Consider the following 21,039-nt stretch of genomic DNA (forward strand, 5'->3'; position numbering starts at 1 on the left):
GGAGAGATGGCTCAGTGGTTAAGAGCACTGACTGCTCTCCGGGAGGTCCTGAGTTCAAATCCCAGCAACCACATGGTGGTTCACAACCATCTGTAATGAGATCTGATGCCCTCTTCTGGTGTGTCTAAAGACAGCTACAGTGTACTCATATATAATAAGTAAATCTTTAAAAAAAAGTGAGATGCCCTGTTCTGTATTACTTTCATCCCATAAAAGATATGGGAATTGAAACATTGCTTACGAACCAAAAGATTTATAGCAAATTACTTAGTCTATTTAAAATTAGGTCATGAACATCTGTTCTGCCAATTTGAACTGTTACAGAGTTCTTAACTGGAAGGCACAAAAACTGTAAACTAAAAGCAGAAAAATGAACGTATTAAAGTTGAAAAAGAAGCTGGGTGTGGTGGTCCAAGTCTTTAACTCCAGTATTTAGGAGAGGCAGGAGGATCTATATAACCAGGCTGGTTTACATAACGAGTTCCCAGGATAGGCAGGGCTACGCAGACAATTTACGTACGTAAATTTAAAATTTAAAACAAAACAATAACAACAAAACGTTATTAAGGAAACTGGCAGAACAGGCTACAAGTTTCTTGATAAAGATATTGCAGCTTGCTGTTAATATACCTTCAATCTTAAAACCTGGAAATAGTTACTGGGCTTGGCAACCCTTCTTAAATAGACCCCAGATGTGTTCCTTGTGGTTCACATTCATTTTCTGGGTGTGAGCATAGGGTTAGATTGGAGCTAGCAAGCAATAAACTCAGATTCCACTACTAAGGACGACTGGAGGAGCCAATGCAGTCACTCTCATTTCCTATAGTGTTGTCCTGGGTAAATTAAGAAATCCGTCATATGTTTACTTACGAAAACAAACAACCAAATTCCCACCAGGAATAGTTCCAATGAGGTACTTATCACTCTGGGGTACTCAGTGATTTAGAAGCAGCGCCTTTGTTTTAAAATAAATCCACTTAAGGACATTCAAATCACTAACGTAGTTTTTCTGCAGACTTAGGTTTTTTATTTAAATAGGAACTCTGATTAAAAAAAAAGATTATAGATTTCTTTCAAGAAGTGTGCTGTAAGTTGGGAAAGGAATAAGAGGGAAGGAAGGAGAGAGGAGGCTGTCCTCAAATCTCGCGAGACCCTCTCCCTTTAAGTGTGCGGATCTAAGGCATAGGGCTCGCCAATCACGAGGGGCGTTTTGCGCGCGGTGACGGTTGCCAGGATACGCGGCGTCGCGCTGGGCTCTGAGGCCTGGCGCCCTGGCTGTGCTCTGGTGTGTGGTGAGACCGGAACTGACTCTCGGTTAGGCTCCTCAGAAAGAAGTTCCTGTCGTAGAGTCCTAGTGGCGTCCCATTCGCACCAAGCAAGGTGAGAAATCTCAGCTTCCGTGCCTTCTCTCTGCGTGGGTTATGTTTCTGTGGCGACCCTGACTCTCTCCAAACAGAACAAACTCGAATCCGTGGGCTATTGGCTGTTCTATAACTGGGGGTCGGAGGCTCGGCCTGGGAAGTTCCACACTACGCCTGGACGAAAGGATGCTCCAACCCCGGGAAGGTTACAGACGCCTCTGAAAAGTCTTTGCTCTGAAGGAGGGGGCGGTCAGCCGGCTACAGAGGAGGGACGCAGCAAGTTTTCGTTTAATACAAGTCAGAATGGTTGGCTCAGGGAGGATAATGGTAGTAATAATAATGATAAGGAAAACAAAACGACGTGACGTTTCCCATGTAAGAAGTAAACTTCACAAGTCTGCAAAATAAGGACTCCTGGCTACACTTTTGTTTTAGAGACGAGAAAACATCCCAAAGGCATTGTGTGCCTAGTTTATGTAGTGGTTACTGTCAGAGGTAGACTTTGTATCCTTAATCCATGTGGAATCAGAGATTGTGTGAATAGTGGACTCCCTCCGCGTTGATGTGAATATGGGTCGAAGAACCCAGAGATAGTGGTATATTTGTTACACGAGCCCACCTCCCTTTAACTCAAGTGGAACTAACATAAGTTAACCATTTTCCACTACAGTAAAGCAGTGGTAATTTTTTTTTACCTTGTACATTTTTCAAGTTAACTGGAAAGCCAGAGTAACAGTGACTAACTGTGCTGGGATTACTGGATGTTGTTTTTACTACTTTTGAGTTTTGGCTATAGGATCTTTCTTTGCAAAACTACTGTTGATGTCTCCGTATAGTTCAAAACCATAGGGAAGTAGGGGCTACTTGGAATAGGAAACTTCTTTTTTTTTTAAAAAAAAAGGATTATTTATTTAATATATGTGAGTACACTGTAGTTGTCTTCAGACACACCAGAAGAGGGCCTTGGATCCCATTACAGATGGTTGTGAGCCACCATGTGGTTGCTGGGAATTGAACTCAGGACCTCTGGAAGAGCAGTCAGTGCTCCTAACTGCTAAGCCATCTCTCCAGCCCTAGAATAGGAAAATTCTAAAGTTGACCCCCCCCCACACCCCCCTGGACATGAATAGATAATGGTGTAAGTGTCCAAATGGAAAATTTCAGTCAACAAGTGAACATTCAGAACTGGTGTCTGTTTGAATGATAGAATTGTAGCCATTTATTTATGAACTCTTACTACAGTTGGAACTAAAAAGTATGTAAGGTTGCAGGAGTTGATGCAGAGAAAAGCTAAGGTGCAGAGCTTGGGGTGTAGAACAGTTCAGTAGATGTTTTGTTTGCAGTCATAGTAACTGCATCCCTCCACCTCTCCTCCTTTCTTCCATCACAGGCATTTAACACCATACCTGATTCATTTTTAAAATTAAAATTCTAAGTCAAGTTAGACATATATATCTTCCCAAAAATTTACCTTTTTTTTTTTTAAAGACAACTTAATTTTTTTTCTCTTAGTGGTGCTGGAGTATGGTTGAGGTAATAGTATTTTACCTACCACTGAACTACCTTCTGAGCCCAAATATAGTAAATCTTTGTAACTGGGAATGCCTTTGATTAGGAGGATAGCAAGATATACACAAGCATAGTTTCTGCTTGCCACTGGATCAGATGCTATAGGTAAAGATACGAGCTAATTCTTGTTCTCCAGGAATACGTAGTAGATCCTTTCAGCTAATGTGATAGGTTCTGGGACAGAGATGTACAGGATATACAGTGACATATACAGCGGTCCAATAAGCCCTCAGAGGGCGGAGGTGCTTTAGAATAGTCCTGGGAGAATTCGGAGAAAAGCCAGTGTGCAAGATGTCTGTTGGGCAAGGAGACTGATGTAATAGGCCACCTGAACTGTGAGGCTCTACCCTGGGAACCAGTACTGTACCAATAGAAAGGAAAATGTGTGTATTAAGCATTTGAAGGAGTTAACAATTCCCACAATGGGAAGTGAGAGGAGAAATCAGGGACCAAGTTTCTGATCTGTATGACGGATATGATAGATTTTAATTAATTTTCATTAATTATATACACGTTTGTCTCCACTACATCTGAGTGGAGACACTAAGTATTTGTATATAAAACCCTGATATAAGGTGTTTCAGGGAGATAAGGAGTTATGAATCTTTATCTTATTATCTGCTAAAACCTTGAATGTGGATGTAATGGTCCAAGCAGAGCCTCGGGAGAAGAAGAAAAGGAGACTATGGATGGCATTATGCATTGCCTCTAGGGCATAGAAACCAAACTAGTACTTCCTACTTTAGCATCAGCAGCCAAGTAGAGGATGACAAGACTGAAAAGAGAAGTAGAGTAGGCAAGTGTCATGCTGATTTTACATAGAGTGCTCACAGCCGAAGATAATGTTACACCCCTGTAACATTGACAGGACATTACGTGCAGTGGTAGAAATCTAGCAGGTAGGTAGTAGAAATAGGCTACTGGGTAAAGTTTGCTTACATAAGAACGACTTTCTGTACAGGTTAGAGAACAAATTAGTTTCTGTGGTTATGGAAAAAATTGAATATGACAAGAGATTGAAAATAAATTGTAAAGATAGTTGCAGCAGTGGGGAGAAGATCTCAAGGGAGACATGAAGTATATGACCCATGTAGTGGGTTAAGAAGGGCAAGTCAGACTAGAGCTTGTTCTTGAATGACAGAGGGATGACTGTTGATACTGGAGCAGGATGTACTAGTTTGGTTTACATGCTCTAAAGGCGATGGAGTTGATGTCCTCATTTTCTCCAAGCTGTAGGAAATCAGATTATTTAATGAAAGTGATAGGAACACATGAGAAAATGATTAAGGATGTATACACCAAGAAGAATTAGGAGTGCCTTGCCTCTGCAGAGATGGGGTACTAAGGAAGGAATATTGGAATAAATGTAGCTCATGCTGAAGGGTACATGTCAGGTCAGAGGACAAGTTTGCAGTCAGCTTTCTTCTACCTTTACAAGGGCCTCAGGGATTGAACTCATATCCAGGCTTGATGACAAGTGCTTCTACCCCAATGAACCATTTCACTGGCCCCAGTCCCATAGCTCTGAATGGTAAAATTTGAGTAAAATTAAAGCTAATTTTAACTTGAAATAGTATCTGAGAATGGCAGTGTGCAAGAAGAAAAAATCATATTGAATTGGGTGTTTGAAAGAAGGATATAATGAATTACTAGTATTTTGGTGTATGAGTCCTCAAAGGAAAATTAAATTATTTTTTGTTTCCAAACAGTGGTTGAAGTGAACAATGGCCAGTAATCACAAATCTGCAGCACCTCGCCCTATTTCTCGGGGTGGAATAGGACTAACAGGAAGGCCTCCTTCTGGAATAAGACCCCCATCTGGGACTGTTCGAGTGGCCACTGCAGTAAGTTGGAAATCTTACAATAACAGATTTTTCCTTATTGCCCTTTATTCTTTAAACAGTATGATTGTATGAAAAATGTTCTTGGAAAGATGTAAAAATACAATGTAGAAGAATAAGGCTATTATCAAGGAATTAACACTGATAATCATATTTTAAAGCTATAAGAATTTACTTTTTGTGCTGGGATCAAACACAGGGACTTGTACATAGTAGACAAGAATAAAGCTATTATAACTAAAATTATGCAGTGTATTTTAGGATCAAAATCAAATGAGATAAAATTAATTCAGAAATAACGAGATAAATGAATTGATGAGAAAAAATGAGACAAATGAATCAGAATCAAACATTTGTAAGAATTTTATTAGTAATGTGGCATTTCAAATTAGTTAAAAAACATATAGAGTATTCTTGAGACTCTGCCCCAACTCTAATGAATTCTTTAAGCAAATTTTTGTTTCTTCTTGTGTCCTTTATTAGGCTTACAAAGAATGTAGAAACTTGATTTTTTTTTTTTCGGAGCTGGGGACCGAACCCAGGGCCAAATCCCCAACCCCAAAACTTGATATTTTAAACAGTTATAATTGGTATAGGAAAGTATTCATAATTTATATAAACTTGATAAATTTGAGGGCTTTCTAATGATGAGAGAAAAACCAAATACCTGAAAATATTTTTAGTTTTCATATTTGAATTTACAAAAATTAAAGATTCCTTAAAAATTAGAAAGAAATGCTGATCTGCTAACTGTATGCGTGATTCATAACTTTTTAAAAATTGACACAAAACCTAGCAGTGCACACTGTTAATTTCTGCACTTGGGAGGCAGAGTCAGGTGGATCGCTGTGAGTTCCAGTCTATCCAGATCTACAGAGCAAGTTCCAGGATAGCCACAGCTACACAGAGCAACTACAGCTCAAAAAACCAGAGAGAGGGAGGGAGGGGAAAGGGAAGGAGGGGGAGGGGAGAGGGAGAGGGAGAAGACAGGAGACAGACAGACAGACAGACAGACACACACACACACACACACACGGGGTTGAGGAGACACATGTGAAAAAGTATGAAGTTTATAAACTGATCGTTCTATGAAAAATAACTTACAAAGATGATTACATTTTCATTATTATAATATTTAAAGACTATTTTACATGTTGTTAGAAATGAAATGGAGGGCTAAGACACTCTGGAGGCTGAAGCAAGAGAACCTGAATTCAAAGACAGATGTGATGTCTGTGGTTTTGAAATGAGTGATGTTCATTGTAAAACAATCAAACAGTAGTTGACTGGGGAGCATCTTCTTAGCTGTTTGGTATGTATCAGACTTTTCTGTGCATTTACAAACATAAAACCACATATGCATTTGCAGCTTGAGGTCTGATTCAGAATCAGGATAATACTATTCTCATTGCTAGACGTCTTTGCCCCTTTCAGTAGTATCTTTTGAATATTCTTCTAAGGGGATACATGTACTTACACTTTGTTCCATCGTACTCTCCTCTCTCCAGCATCTGGTAAATGAGAAAGGAGATAGCTCTCCCAATTTTGCTTGCTTAAAGCACAAGAAAGCATTGTTTAGAAAGTCTCCAAGCAGACACATCTATGTCTCTTAGAGACCCTTCCCGGTTTCTGGGCCAACATCCCCCTATCCCCCCCTCCATATGGGTGTTCCCTTCCCCATCCTCCCCCCATTACCACCCTCCCCCTAACAATCACGTTCACTCGGGGTTCAGTAATGGCAGGACCAAGGGCTTCCCCTTCCACTGGTGCTCTTACTAGGCTATTCATTGTTACCTATGAGGTTGGAGCCCAGGGTCAGTCCATGTATAGTCTTTGGGTAGTAGCTTAGTCCCTGGAAGCTCTGGTTGGCATTGTTGTTCATATGGGGTCTCGAGCCCCTTCAAGCTCTTCCAGTCCTTTCTCTGATTCCTTCAACAGGGGTGGTCCTGTTCTCAGTTCAGTGGTTTGCTGCTGGCATTCGCCTATGTTATTGCTGTATTCTGGGTGTGTCTCTCAAGACAGATCTACATCCGGTTCCTGTCAGCCTGCCCTTCTTTGCTTCATCTATCTTATCCAGTTTGGTGGCTGTATATGTATGGGCCACATGTGGGGCAGGCTCTGAATGGGTGTTCCTTCTGTCTCTGTTTTAATCTTTGCCTTCCTATTCCCTCCCGAGGGTATTCTTGTTCCCCTTTTAAAGAATTAGTGAAGCATCCGCATTTTGGTCATCCTTCTTGGTTTTCATGTGTTCTGTACATCTAGGGTCATTTCAAGCATTTGAGCTGATAGCCACTTATCAATGAGTGCATACCATGTGTGTTTTTCTGTGATTGGGTTACCTCACTCAGGATGATATTTTCCAGTTCCAACCATTTGCCTACGAATTTCATAAAGTCATTGTTTTTGATAAGTGAGTAGTATTCCATTGTGTAGATGTACCACATTTTCTGTATCCATTCCTCTGTTGAAGGGCATCTGGGTTCTTTTGGAACATTTTCATAGTGTTTATATGCTTTATAATTTCATAATTTCCCATGCCTTTATGTGCTGTATAGTTGACAAGAAGAGAGTTATGTCTTTCCTCGGGCTATGAAGTAGTACCTTTTTTTCAAAATGAAAATTTCATTTTTCCTAATTTTAAAGAAAATATATACTCATTATAATAAATCTTGAAACAGCAGATTATATAAAGGAGAAAATCAACTGTAATATTATGTAGAAATAATAATATTTTAATTTTTTCTTACACTTATTTATTATCGTGGTGGAAGTGGAGACACATGCCATGGTGCCTGTGAGAGGGTCAGAAGAAAGCCTGTGGGAGTCAGTTCACTCCTAGTGGTAAGGGCCCAGAAATCATCAAATGTGGATCAAAGCTATGGCACTAAGTGCCCTTATCTAACTGGCCCTACTTGAAGAAAAAACTTTTAGGTACCTTTTAGGTACCTAAAAAAAATTTTAGACCTTGAACATGTAAATTTTGTAGAGTTTTAATTTTTATAAAACTTGTGTTTATAATCTTATGCTAGTAGATATATACTGTTTTATTCCTGGTTTAATAAAAATGAGAGTTTTCTTGTCATTTAGATGCCACCAGCAACAGCAAGACCAGGTTCCCGTGGTGGTCCCCTAGGGACTGGCGGAGTTTTGTCATCTCAAATCAAAGTTGCTGATCGTCCTGTAACCCAGCAAGGTTTGAGTGGAATGAAGACTGGCATGAAAGGTATTTATTTTATGAAGATGAATATGTTTTCTTTCAAAACTATTATAGCACTCTTAATAAATGAGAAATATAGCTTATAGTTCTTTTTGACTTATAAAATTGCCAGATAACAGAATGCATGTGGAATACATTATAAATTAGAAAGCTGTGCGCGTGTGCGTGTCTGTGTGTGTGTGTGTGTGTGTGTGTGTGTCTGTGTGTGTGTGTGTGTATGTGTGTGTGTATGATACACTTTGATCTTTTTTCTTATTCATGGAGTTTTGCTAAAACTGGAAGAAATTTGAAGACAGTTGATTATTGAAAATTAGATTTTCGGGGGCACTAACACCGCCAGGACCTAAAGGGACTGGATCAACAGTTCTCTGCACCCAAATCCCATGGGAGGGAGAGCTAAACCTTCAGAGGGGCAGACACGCCTGGGAAGCCAGAAGAGACTACACTCTGCCCACATTTCTGACTCCAGAGGAAAACACCTAATGCCATCAGGGACCCCGGTGCACCGGGGCTCCTGGAAAAGGCAGCACAGGCACTCCTGGTTGCCGCCTTCACGGGGAGCTCAAAAGTAGCCCCCCACAAGCAACTTGAGCCGTGGGACCACAGGTAAGACCAACTTTTCTGCTCCAAGCGACCTGCCTGGTGAACTCCAGACACAGGCCCACAGGAACAGCTGAAGACCTGTAGAGAGGAAAAACTACATGCCCGAAAGCAGAACACTCTGTTCCCATAACTGGCTGAAAGAAAACAGGAAAACAGGTCTACAGCACTCCTGACACACAGGGTTATAGGACGGTCTAGCCACTGTCAGAAATAGCAGAAAAAAGTAACACTAGAGATAATCTGATGGCGAGAGGCAAGCGCAGGAACCCAAGCAACAGAAACCAAGACTACATGGCATCATCGGAGCCCAATTCTCCCACCAAAGCAAACACTGAATATCCAAACACACCAGAAAAGCAAGATCTAGATTTAAAATCATTTTTGATCATGGTGCTAGAGGTCTTCAAGAAAAACATGAAGAACTCCCTTAGAGAAATGCAGGAAAACATAAATAAGCAAGTAGAAGCTTATAGAGAGGAATCATAAAAATCCCTGAAAGAATTTCAGGAAAACACAATCAAACAGTTGATGGAATTAAAAATGGAAATAGAAGCAATGAAGAAAGAAAACAGGGAAACAACCCTGGATATAGAAAACGAAAGGACGAGACAAGGAGCCGTAGATACAAGCATCACCAACAGAATACAAGAGATAGAAGAGAGACTCTCAGGAGCAGAAGATTCCATATAAATCATCGACACAACTGTCAAAGATAATGTAAAACGGAAAAAGCTACTGGTCCAAAACATACAGGAAATCCAGGACTCAATGAGATCAAACCTAAGGATAATAGGTATAGAAGAGGGTGAAGACTCCCAGCTCAAAGGACCAGTAAATATCTTCATAGAAGAAAACTTCCCTAACCTAAAGAAAGAGATGCCCATAAACATACAAGAAGCCTACAGAACTCCAAATAGATTGGACCAGAAAAGAAACTCCTCCCGTCACATAATAGTCAAAACACCAAATGCAGCCTGGAGAGATGGCTCAGTGGTTAAGAGCTCCAACTGCTCTTCCAGAGGTCCTGAGTTCAATTCCTAGCAACCACATGGTGGCTCACAACCATCTGTAATGGGATCCAAAACCTTCTTCTGGTGTGTCTGAAGACAGCTGCAGTGTACTCACTCTACAGTGTACTCACATACGTAAAATAAATAAAATTCTTTAAAAAAAAAACACCAAATGCACAAAATAAAGAAAGAATATTAAAAGCAGTAAGGGAAAAAGGTCAAGTAACATATAAAGGCAGACCTATCAGAATCACACCAGACTTCTCACCAGAGACTATGAAAGCCAGAAGATCCTGGACAGATGTCATACAGACCCTAAGAGAACACAAATGCCAGCCCAGGTTACTGTGCCCTGCAAAACTCTCAATTAATATAGATGGCGAAACCAAGATATTCCATGACAAAACCAAATTTACACAATATCTTTCCACAAATCCAGCGCTACAGAGGATAATAAATGGTAAAGCCCAACATGAGGAGGCAAGCTACACCCTAGAAAAAGCAAGAAACTAATCGTCTTGGCAACAAAACAAAGAGAAGAAAAGCACACAAACATAACCTCACATCCAAATATGAATATAACAGGAAGCAATAATCACTATTCCTTAATATCTCTCAACATCAATGGTCTCAACTCCCCAATAAAAAGACATAGATTAACAAACTAGATACGCAACGAGGACTATGCATTCTGCTGCCTACAGGAAACACACCTCAGAGACAAAGACAGACAGTACCTCAGAGTGAAAGGCTGGAAAACAACTTTGCAAGCAAATGGTCTGAAGAAGCAAGCTGGAGTAGCCATTCTAATATCAAATAAAATCAATTTTCAACCAAAGGTCTTCAAAAAAGATATGGAAGGACACTTTATATTCATCAAAGGAAAAATCCACCAAGATGAACTCTCAATCCTAAATATCTATGCTCCAAATAAAAGGGCACCTACCTACATAAAAGAAATCTTACTAAAGCTCAAAGCACACATTGCACCTCACACAATAATAGTAGGAGATGTCAACACCCCACCCTCATCAATCATGGAAACAGAAATTAAACAGAGACATAGACAGACTAAGAGAAGTCATGAACCAAATGGACTTAATAGATATTTATAGAACATTCTATTCTAAAGCAAAAGGATACACCTTCTCACCACTTTATGGTTCTTTCTCCAAAATTGACCATATAATCAGTTACAAGACAGGTCTCAAAAGACATAGAAAGATAGAAATAATCCCATGCTTCCTATCAGACAACCACGGGCTAAAGCTGGTCTTCAATAACAGTAAGGAAAGAACGCCAACATATACATGGAAAATGAACAATGCTATACTCAATGATAACCTGGTCAAGGAAGAAATAAAGAAATTAAAGACTTCTTAGAGTTTAATGAAAAGGAAGGTACAACATACCCAAACTTATGGGTCACAATGAAAGCTAGCTGTGCTAAGAGGAAAACTCATAGCTCTGAGTGCCTGCAGAAAGAAACAGGAGAGATCGTTTATCATCATAGAGATCGTTTATCATCAGCCTGACAGCACACCTAAAAGCTCTAGAACAAAAAGAAGCAAATACACCCAGGAGGAGTAGAAGGCAGGAAATAAGCAAACTCAGAGCTGAAATCAACCAAGTAGAAACAAAAAGGATCATAGAAAGAATCAACAGAACCAAAAGTTAGTTCTTTGAGAAAATCAGCAAGATAGATAAACCCTTATCCAGCCTAACCAGAGGACACAGAGAGTGTGTCCAAATTAACAAACTCAGAAATGAAAAGGGAGAAATAACTACGGAATCAGAGGAAATTCAAAAAAATCATCAGATCGTACTACAAAAGCCTATATTCAACAAAACTTTAAAATCTGCAGGAAATGGACAATTTCCTAGACAGGTACCAGGTCCTGAAGTTAAATCAGGAACAGATTAAACCATTTAAACAACCCCATAACTCCTAGCGAAATAGAAGCAGTCATTAAAGGTCTCCCAACCAAAAAGAGCCCAGGTCCAGACGGGTTCAGTGCAGAATTCTATCAGACCTTCATAGAAGACTTCATACCAATACTATCTAAATTATTCCACAAAATTGAAACAGATGGAGTGCTACCAAATTCCTTCTATGAAGCCACAATTACTCTTATACCTAAACCACACAAAGACCCAACAAAGAGAATTTCAGACCAATTTCCCTTATGAATATCGACGCACAAATACTCAATAAAATTCCGGCAAACCGAATCCAAGAGCACATCAAAACAATCATCCACCCCAATCAAGTAGGCTTCATCCCAGGCATGCAGGGATGGTTTACTATACGGAAAGCCATCAACGTGATCCATTATATAAACAAACTGAAAGAACAAAACCACATGATCATTTCATTAGATGCTGAGAAAGCATTTGACAAAATTCAACACCCCTTCATGATAAAAGTCCTGGAAAGAATAGGAATTCAAAGCCCATACCTAAACATAGTAAAAGCTATATACAGCAAACCAGTCGCTAATATTAAACTAAATGGAGAGAAACTTGAAGCAATCCCACTAAAATCAGGGACTAGAAAAGGCTGCCCACTCTCTCCCTACTTATTCAATATAGTTCTTGAAGTTCTAGCCAGAGCAATCAGACAACAAAAGGAGATCCAGGGAATACAGATTGGAAAAGAAGTCAAAATGTCTCGATTTGCCGATGATATGCATGGCATACACGCATACACATACAATTAAAAATTTTAATATAATAAAAAATTTAATTGGTACTATTAAAACATTTATTAGGAGTTAAGAAATATTACTGCTTTTTCTCCATTATAATAATTAGGAAAGGAAATAAAGACTGATATTATGCTTCTATCTAAGGTGTAATAATTTGTTTTTTAATTTGTTTTTGAGACTGTCTCAAAAAATAGTAGTCTTCACATTTTCAATGCAACTGAGGATAAGTTTAAACTCCTTATCTTCCTACTTTAGCTCTCTCAAGTGTTGATAGTACCATACTTGGCTTTAATTAGTTTTGTATTTTCTATCCTTTCTGGTATAGTACTGGAGATAGAACCTGGGACCTTGTACATTATAGGCAAATATCCTACCACTACGTTATTCAGGAATTTGATCAGTGTCATGTATAAGCCCGATTAAACAATGATTAAAACTTTTAGTTTTTTCTTGTGACTAATAATTTATGAGGGCTAAAGATAATCCTGAGTTATAAAGTTAATTTCAATTACAATATAAATATAACAACAATAAAACAGAAGTTATCTGGATGGTTTTAAGTAGTGTAACATACATACATTATGTGAAAATATTGCAGAACTTTATTAGGGACTTGAGCGTCCCTGAATTTCATGTCTATTGCAGTCTAGTCTGGTAACCAATTCCCTTTTTATACCAAGGGACGACTGCATTTTTATTATTTAATTTTATTATTATTTGTGAGTGTGCATGTGTGTATGTGAGAGAGAAAGACAGAGAGAGAGAGAGAGAGAGTGAGAGAGAGAGAGAGAGAGAGACAGAGAGGGGGAGACAGGAGACAGATGACAGACGACAGACACACAGGGGGTTGCGGGAACACGTGTGTCATAGTGCATGTGTGCATGTGTGAAAGTCAGATGACAATTTTCTGGAGTTGGTTCTTTCCTACTGTGGGTTCCCAGGATAAAACTTTGGTTGTCAGGCTTGGGTGGCAAGCACTTTTACCCACTGAGCCATGTTGCTAACCTAACCACTTGTTAACCTTCCTAACCACTGTACTTTAATAGTATTGTATTCCTTTTAGGAGACTTAATTTTTTTATAATTGCATATTGCTTACTAAGTAGAAAAACCATTGATTATTTAGAAGCTTTTGCTTAATTATTAATAATGTAAAAAATAAGTCAATTATTATGTCTTTGACCTCCAAATGTATGCTATGGTACATGTATCCCCCACACTTCATATAATCTAATGATAATGAAATAAGATTTTTAAAAGAGTCCTTTTGTATTGTTCTGTTCTAGGCTTCCATAGATACAGTTTCTATTTAGTCTGTCCTGTGTTAACTAGTTCCTTTTAAAAATACTGTATTATTATTTTTAAATTATGTGTGTATATGTGTATGTATGTGTGGGTTTGTGCACAGAAGTGCAGTGCCATGGAAGCCAGAAGAGACTTTCAGATTTCCTGGAGTTAGAGTTACTGGCACTTGTGAGTTGCACAATGTGGGTTCTGGTAATTGAACTCAGGTCCCCTGGAAAAGCAGAGGTGTTCTTAACCACTAAGCCATCTCTCTAGACCAGAGTGTTGTTTCTTTTTATTTAATTAATTAATTAATTTTTTTACTTATTCACTTTATATCCCGCTCACTGCCTGCCTCCTGGTCTACTCCCCCCAATCCTTCTTTCATTCTCCCCTTCCCTTTTCCTATGAGTAGGTGGGGCCCTCCCTCCCTGGGTATCTCCACACCCTGGCACTTCAAGTCTCTGTGAGGCTAGGTGCATCCTCTCCCACTGAGGCCACACAATGCAGCCCAACTAGAAGAACATATCCCACCAACAGGTAACAGCTTTTGGGAGAGCCCCACTCCAGTTGTTTGGGATCCACATGAAGAGCAAGCTGCACATCTGTTACATATGTGTGAGGCAGCCTAGGTTCAGCCTGTGTATGTCTGTGGTTGGTGGTTCAGACTCTGAGAGCCCCAAGGGTCCAGGTTAGTCTTGTTTGTTAACAGCCTCACTTTTAGTCCTATCTTTGTGGATTCCTTTATGCCATGATTCTAGGATACTAGTTTTCAGTTGTTCTTCATATGATGTATTGTGGCATTCATGAGGGAGGTCTGACAACAGAGGCATATAATAATGATTGTGCTTTGGATTTGTTACTTCTTGTATTGGTTATTAATATTCACATCAAAAACATTTTTTTAGGTCCCCAGAGGCAAATTTTAGACAAATCTTACTATCTTGGACTTCTTAGGTATGTAAACTTAAGTTTTTTTTAATGCATGACCTTGACATTTTTTTAGTTGATTTACGTTAATTAGTAAACTTTTGAGTTCTAAGAGTAATTTTGTATTCTAACACAATTTCTAGATAATAAGATGCATTGCGTGATAATACAGTTAGATTGAAATTTGTGTGGTACAGGGAGGTGGATATATGTATGTATTGTAGTATATATGTCTGGACAGATTTTTATACACTTATATGGTTAGATGTGGGTACTGGAGAACAGAGTGTCACTTTTCAGATGTCATCTACTTTTGTTTTTGAGACAGGTTCTCTTTGTGACCTTGGAGCTTACTAAAGAGCTAGGTAGGATGCTGGCTGTTGAACCTCAGTGATCCCCTGTTCCTGCTTCCCCAGGGCAGGGTTACAAGCATGAGCCATCATCAAACCCAGCTGTTTGCATGGGTTCTGGGAATTGGACTGAGGTCCTTGTGCTTGCAAAGCGAGTATGTTACCAGCTAAGCTTTCTTCCTAGCCCTAGGCTGAGATTTTATGATTTTATGTTGATTTGTGTATGCAAGTTATACATTTTGTCTCAGTCTGTTTGTGTTGCCATAATAAAATACCCAAGACTGGTTAAGTTATAAACTACAACAAGAATTTATTTTTTCCACATTACAGAAGTTGGGAAATCTTACAGTTAAGGAGCTAGGAGGGTTGGTGTCTGTTTAGAGTCTGTTCCTTATAACTGGCACATTCTTCCCTTTACATCATGAAAGAGAAATGAGGCCAATATAACTCTAAGGCACTAACATCCATGAAATAGCCTGGCTTGAGATTGGGTCTTTTTACATAGCCCTGTCTGTCTTGGAACTCACTTTGTAGACCAGGCTCGACTCAAACTCACAGAGATCTGCCTGCTTCTGCATGCTAAGTGCTGGGATTTAAGGTTTGTGCTATTATACCTGGAAAAGGCTTAATTTCTTTAATACTGTTAAGTTGATTAAATTTCAGTGAGAATTTTAGAGGGAACATAGACATTCAGATCATACGTTCTTTTTTTTTTAGAAAGTAATCTTATGCTATTTTAGGGTTATTCTATTCACATAATTGAAATATCACTGATTGTAGTATTAAGAAAGGAAGTATATATTTATAATACCTTAATTATTATAAAAACTTATGTAAGTGTGTATTTGGTTATTTATTACAAGCTTGCCCTAATTTTAATTAATTTATAAGCCTTTTTAGGTAATTATTTTGAGTCAGGATCTCAGTGTATAGTTTCAGCTGTCCCAGAACTCATTATGTAGATCAGGCTGGTCTCAACTCACTAAGATCCACCTGCCTCTGCTTTTTCTGCTGGGATTAAAGGTGTGTGCCACCAAGTCTGGCTTTATGCCTTTTATATGATCTCTAAATAAAGAAACACACCATTTTAATTTAATGTGTTTGAATGTTGTACATGCATATATGTAATTAGGGCCCATGTATACCCTTTGCCTGTGGAACTCAGAAGAGGGCATTGGATCCCCTGGAACTGGAGTTACAGAGAGTTATGAGCTCTCTGTAACTCTCCATGTTGGTGCTCAGAAATGAATTCTGCTCTTGCCTACTAAGCTACTCCAATCCCTCTATAAAGAAAAAATATTAATTCGTCTCTACTTAATGTCTTTCCTTAGCTGTCCTGGTGATGTATCTCTGTTTTCCTTTGGTTTTTGGTTTGGCTTCTGTTTTTTGAGACAGTGTCTCATTCTGTAACACAAACTGATTGGAAACTCACTGTGTAGACTAGGCTGTCTTCAAACTTGCATTGACCTTCTTGCCTCTGCCTCCCTGCATGTTGAGATCAAAAGTGTATACTACAGTGCCTGGCCTGTTTATTTTTCTTAATGACTGGAGACTCTATGCCAGTCATTTTTTCTCATTTGCTCAGTTGAATAAGATGAGATAGTTCCTATTCTTAGTCACACAAACTCCTGAAACTATTCTTTGTAAGTGAATTTGATATTGTTATACATTTATGAAAAGTTTATTTGTTAGGAGTCTTTTCTGACTTAGAAGCATTCCTGAATTTCTTCTTTCTTTTCAATTAGGAGCAAAATAAGTGAACTTACAACTGAAATTAATAAACTTCAGAAAGAGATAGAAATGTACAACCAAGAAAATTCAGTATATTTGTCATATGAAAAGAGGTGAGTAATCTTACAGTTAAAACATACGGGATCTTTTGAATATGTGTATACCATCCATACAGTTCTTAATCTGTTTAGAAATTTATAAATGCATTTGCTTTTGTTTATAGGGCAGAGACATTAGCTGTGGAAATTAAAGACTTTCAAGGACAACTAGCAGACTACAATATGGTATTGCCTTTTTTCTCAGAGAATTTCTCTTAATTTTTTTTCTTGACACTTAATATTTTCTTAGGGGGCTGGAGAGATGGCTCAGTGGTTAAGAGCACTGACTGCTCTTCCACAGGTCCTGAGTTCAAATCCCAGCAACCACATGGTGACTCACAATCATCTATATTGAGATCTGGTACCCTCTTCTGGTGTGCATGAACATAGTGACAGTGTACTCACATAAAATAAATCTTAATTTTTTTTAAAATACTAAATACTACATCAATATGTTTATTCTTGAGAAAAATTGAAACTGGAAGAATTCAGAAATTAAATTACCCATTTCATTTCTTCTTCCTTTCTCTCCCTAGAAATAACTTGATTTAACATATTGATAGGAATTCTTTCAATTTTGTTTGCATCTTAAAAAATATTTTAAAATACATTTATTTTACTTACTATTTATTTATTTACGTGTCTGTGTCTGACTCCAGACACTTCCTGGAGGTCAGAGGATAGCCTGTGTGACTCGCTGTCTTCTGTGTGGGACGCGGGAATCAGGTACAGGTCCCCAGCTGCAGTAGGAAGTGTCTTACTTGCTGAGCTGTCTTGCACCCCATCCTCTTTACAGACATTTATAAATTATATACAAGAGTTTTCCTATAAATACTTAAACAATAATTTTAAAAAATCATTGCAATTTATTTATCTCATTGCTTTAATAATACCTTTTACCTTGTTATGGAGTGTTGTCATCATGAAACAGATATTTTTGTAGCATACAGATTACCTCCGTTTGTATGTTTACTTTTGTACATATTCTGTCAAAATACAGTTTTTGTATAAAAATAGTTCCATGACGGATGTTTCCCACTTTGGACAGTCATCTTGGTAATGCTGGTAACGTCCTGTCCTTGAAGTGACACAACCTCCGAGGAAGTCCTAGTATCAGGATTTTCTTCTAATTTGTTAGGTACATTAAACAGTTATGGTGCCTTGAGTTGCTGAAGTGGAGGTTTTTTTGTCTTTGACTACTGAGTAGGCAAATTATGATATAACTGATTGATATTGTTAATATTTTCCAATGAAATGTTGCTAATTAGAGTACATTGTAGTTCTTTGTTTTTCTTTTCTTTTTTTTTTCTTTTTTTTTTTTCTTTTTTCCCTTTTTTTCTGGAGCTGGGGACCTAACCCAGGGCCTTGTGCTTGCTAGGCAAGCGCTCTACCACTGAGCTAGATCCCCAACCCCACATTGTAGTTCTTAAATTTGCTGACCACCACAGTTTATAACACTTTGAAACCCAATATTAATTAGGATTTTCTTTATGTTCTGTTTTAGAGTATTATTGTTTTATAGATCTTGTTTTACTTTTAATTATGTGTATGTGCACATGAGTGCAGGCACCCTCAGAGGCCAGAGAGGGTGAGGGTGTTGAATATCTAGACCTCGAGCCATAGGCAGTCAAAGCTGCCTGATATGGATGGGAGGAGCTGAACAAACGTCCCCTGTAAGAGCAGCCTGTGTTTTTGACTGCTGTGCTACGTTTTTAGCGCCTGATGTTCTACTTTAAATATGAAAAAATCAGACTCTTTTTTTAAAGAAAACTTGATTTTATAAAATATTTAAATGTTAAATTTTTTTACTTATGTTAGAATGTATTAGTTAAATATAAAATGTCAAAGAATGAATTAGAAAGTAAATTAATAATATGCAAAACATGCTATTTATGGGATTAATGAGCTAACCTTTGTTGAATGGCAAGAAATTAATTAGTGATCTGATATATCTAGCATTCAGATATTTTAGGTTTTACTACCACTAATTTATATTACAAATACAAAAAAGTATTACATTTTTAAAATATGTAGATTAGAATGCTCTAAATATAACAATAAGGCTTATTAGTCTATTGTCAACTGTACCTAAGTAGTTTTTTGACTATTTTGATTATTTTTTTTGACTAGTTTGAACTTTTATTTAGTAAAAGCCGACCCCCATCCCCCTCCCTCCAAAAAACAAAAAGGAATCCCACAGTTAAAAACATTCCTTAAAAAGAACAAAATTCTGCCAAAGTGCTTCAATTCTAGCACTCCAGAGGCAGAGGCACTCAAGTCTTTGAGTTCCAGATGAGCCTGGTCTGTATTGCAAGTTTCAGAGCAGCCAAGACCTGTCCCAAAATATATATATATAGTTATCTAGTCATTTCAGTGTTAATCCTTCCACATATCTTATTTTCTAAGGATAAAATAGTTACAATAAAAAACTAAACATACTTATCGTTTGGTCAATAAGTAAACTAAATGTTTAAAGTAGCAGAATGGAAAATATATGTATAATATTTATATATATATATATAATATATACATATATAAATTTAAATTCTGGCTCTGTTACTTCCTCAATTTCTTTAGAACCTGGACTATAATTTAGAGTACTAGGAAAACTGAGCTGACACAGGTCCCGGTTCCCAAGCACTCTTGGGACAAGGCAAAGCTGTGCAGTTACTCGCTGATACACTTCTTTACTTAAGGGTTAGGCCTAATGCACTGTTTATGCTTTGTTCTAGTGGGTTTGTTTGTTTGTTTCTTTGTTTTTTAATTTTTTGGGAAAGAAAGTTGTTTTATATTTTCACTATTATAAATTTGTAAAACAGTTAATATTTTCCAGAAGGAGGAAAAATACAAGTAGCAGACAATTTCCAAAGCTGCTTTATTTCTGTTTCATACTCTATAAATTTGGTTTTTTCAGAGCAGGCAAAGCTCTTCGGGGTATGGTCTTAAAGGGATAGTGTTTCATTATTTCTCACTTTGCTACTTTAGAAATTTCGTTTACTTACTGACCAAATGATGAGTATGGTTGGTTTATTGTAACTATTTTTTTCTTAGAAAATAAGATATGTGGAAGGATTAACACTGAAATGACTAGATAATTATTTAAAGTATGTATATTAAGACTTACCTAGAACATTAAGGCTAACAAAATGATGCTTTTTTTTAATATATTTTTTCTTTTAGTTGGTAGATAAACTTAATACCAATACCGAAATGGAAGAAGTAATGAATGATTACAACATGGTAAGAAAATATATTATCAATAACTGCATATAAATCATATCCTCTAAAATAAAGGATTTATCTAGAAGTAGTTTGATAAAACTGCTTTGTGGCAGTTATGACTCTGATCATTAATACCATGATGATTATTTGCCAACTTTCATTGTTCTTTTAAGTCTGTGTTGGTGTTGGAGTGTTTTAATATCTTAATAAAGCTGTTTCAGCTGATCTTGCACTAAGGAACTTCCAACTATATTGCTTGGATATATATTAGTTAACAATATTTTGGTTTTAACTTAAATGTCTTTAGGTTTTATTATTTTACAAATAGAATTAAAACTCAATAGAAATACTATCTTTAAAGTTCTAATAATTTTTAAAGATTGATTAATTATTTAAAGTGTATGGATGTTTGTCTGTATAGATGACTGTATCTTGTGCCCTCAGAGGCTAGAAAAAGGGGTTACATTGCCTGAAACTAGAGTAACAGATAGCTGCGAGCCCCCATGTAAGTGCTAGAGAACAAACCAATGTTCCAGAAGAGCAGCTCGTGCTCTTAACTGCTGAGCTACCTCCCCAATCTCTCAGTTTTTATAACAAGAAGGGAAAAGAATGGATATGATAGCAGCTATAGCTAATAATACTGTCTTTGCTAAATGAGAATTTGTGTTCATGTTAGTTTCTAATGTATTTTTATTTTAAATATTTGAATAAGGTATAACAAGATCTATAGCTTATAATTTGTATAATTATTTACATGATTAAAGACTTCTATGAAAACAGCATTTTTAAAAAAATTATTTTTTTCAAGACAGGGTTTTCTTACATAACCCTAGCTATCCTGGAAATGTTCAGTAGGCCAGGCTGGCCTTGAACTCAGAGATGTCTATCTCTGCTTCTTGAGTACTGAGACATGACACACCTCACAACAGCCTGGCTAAAAACAACACACAACCACCACTGCCACCGCCACCGCCACTACCACCACCACTAACACCACCACCGCCACCATGAACCCTAAAACCCCAGAATTTTTAAAATGTCTTTTAAATTTGCGGTTCTAAAATAATTTAGTAAATTACTTTTATTTTAAAAAATTTAGAAGTGAGTATTATGGCT

The 21,039-nt window shown here is 37.6% G+C and overlaps 1 protein-coding gene across 1 annotated transcript in view; it reads left to right on the top strand.

The window, feature by feature from the left end:
• The first annotated feature begins 1,256 nt into the window (after nucleotides 1–1,256).
• Ift74 (intraflagellar transport 74) overlaps nucleotides 1,257–21,039 on the top strand; it is an 89,481-nt gene continuing 69,698 nt past the window's right edge. The window contains 7 exon segments of the mRNA NM_001007001.1: nucleotides 1,257–1,380; nucleotides 4,640–4,774; nucleotides 7,859–7,994; nucleotides 14,501–14,549; nucleotides 16,618–16,716; nucleotides 16,827–16,887; nucleotides 19,882–19,941. Coding sequence (NP_001007002.1) covers nucleotides 4,655–4,774; nucleotides 7,859–7,994; nucleotides 14,501–14,549; nucleotides 16,618–16,716; nucleotides 16,827–16,887; nucleotides 19,882–19,941 — 525 coding nt within the window. The 5' untranslated portion in view covers nucleotides 1,257–1,380; nucleotides 4,640–4,654.

This window comes from Rattus norvegicus, chromosome 5 (assembly GCF_021556685.1).
Source record: "Rattus norvegicus strain SHRSP/BbbUtx chromosome 5, alternate assembly SHRSP_T2T, whole genome shotgun sequence".
Lineage (NCBI taxonomy): Eukaryota > Metazoa > Chordata > Mammalia > Rodentia > Muridae > Rattus > Rattus norvegicus.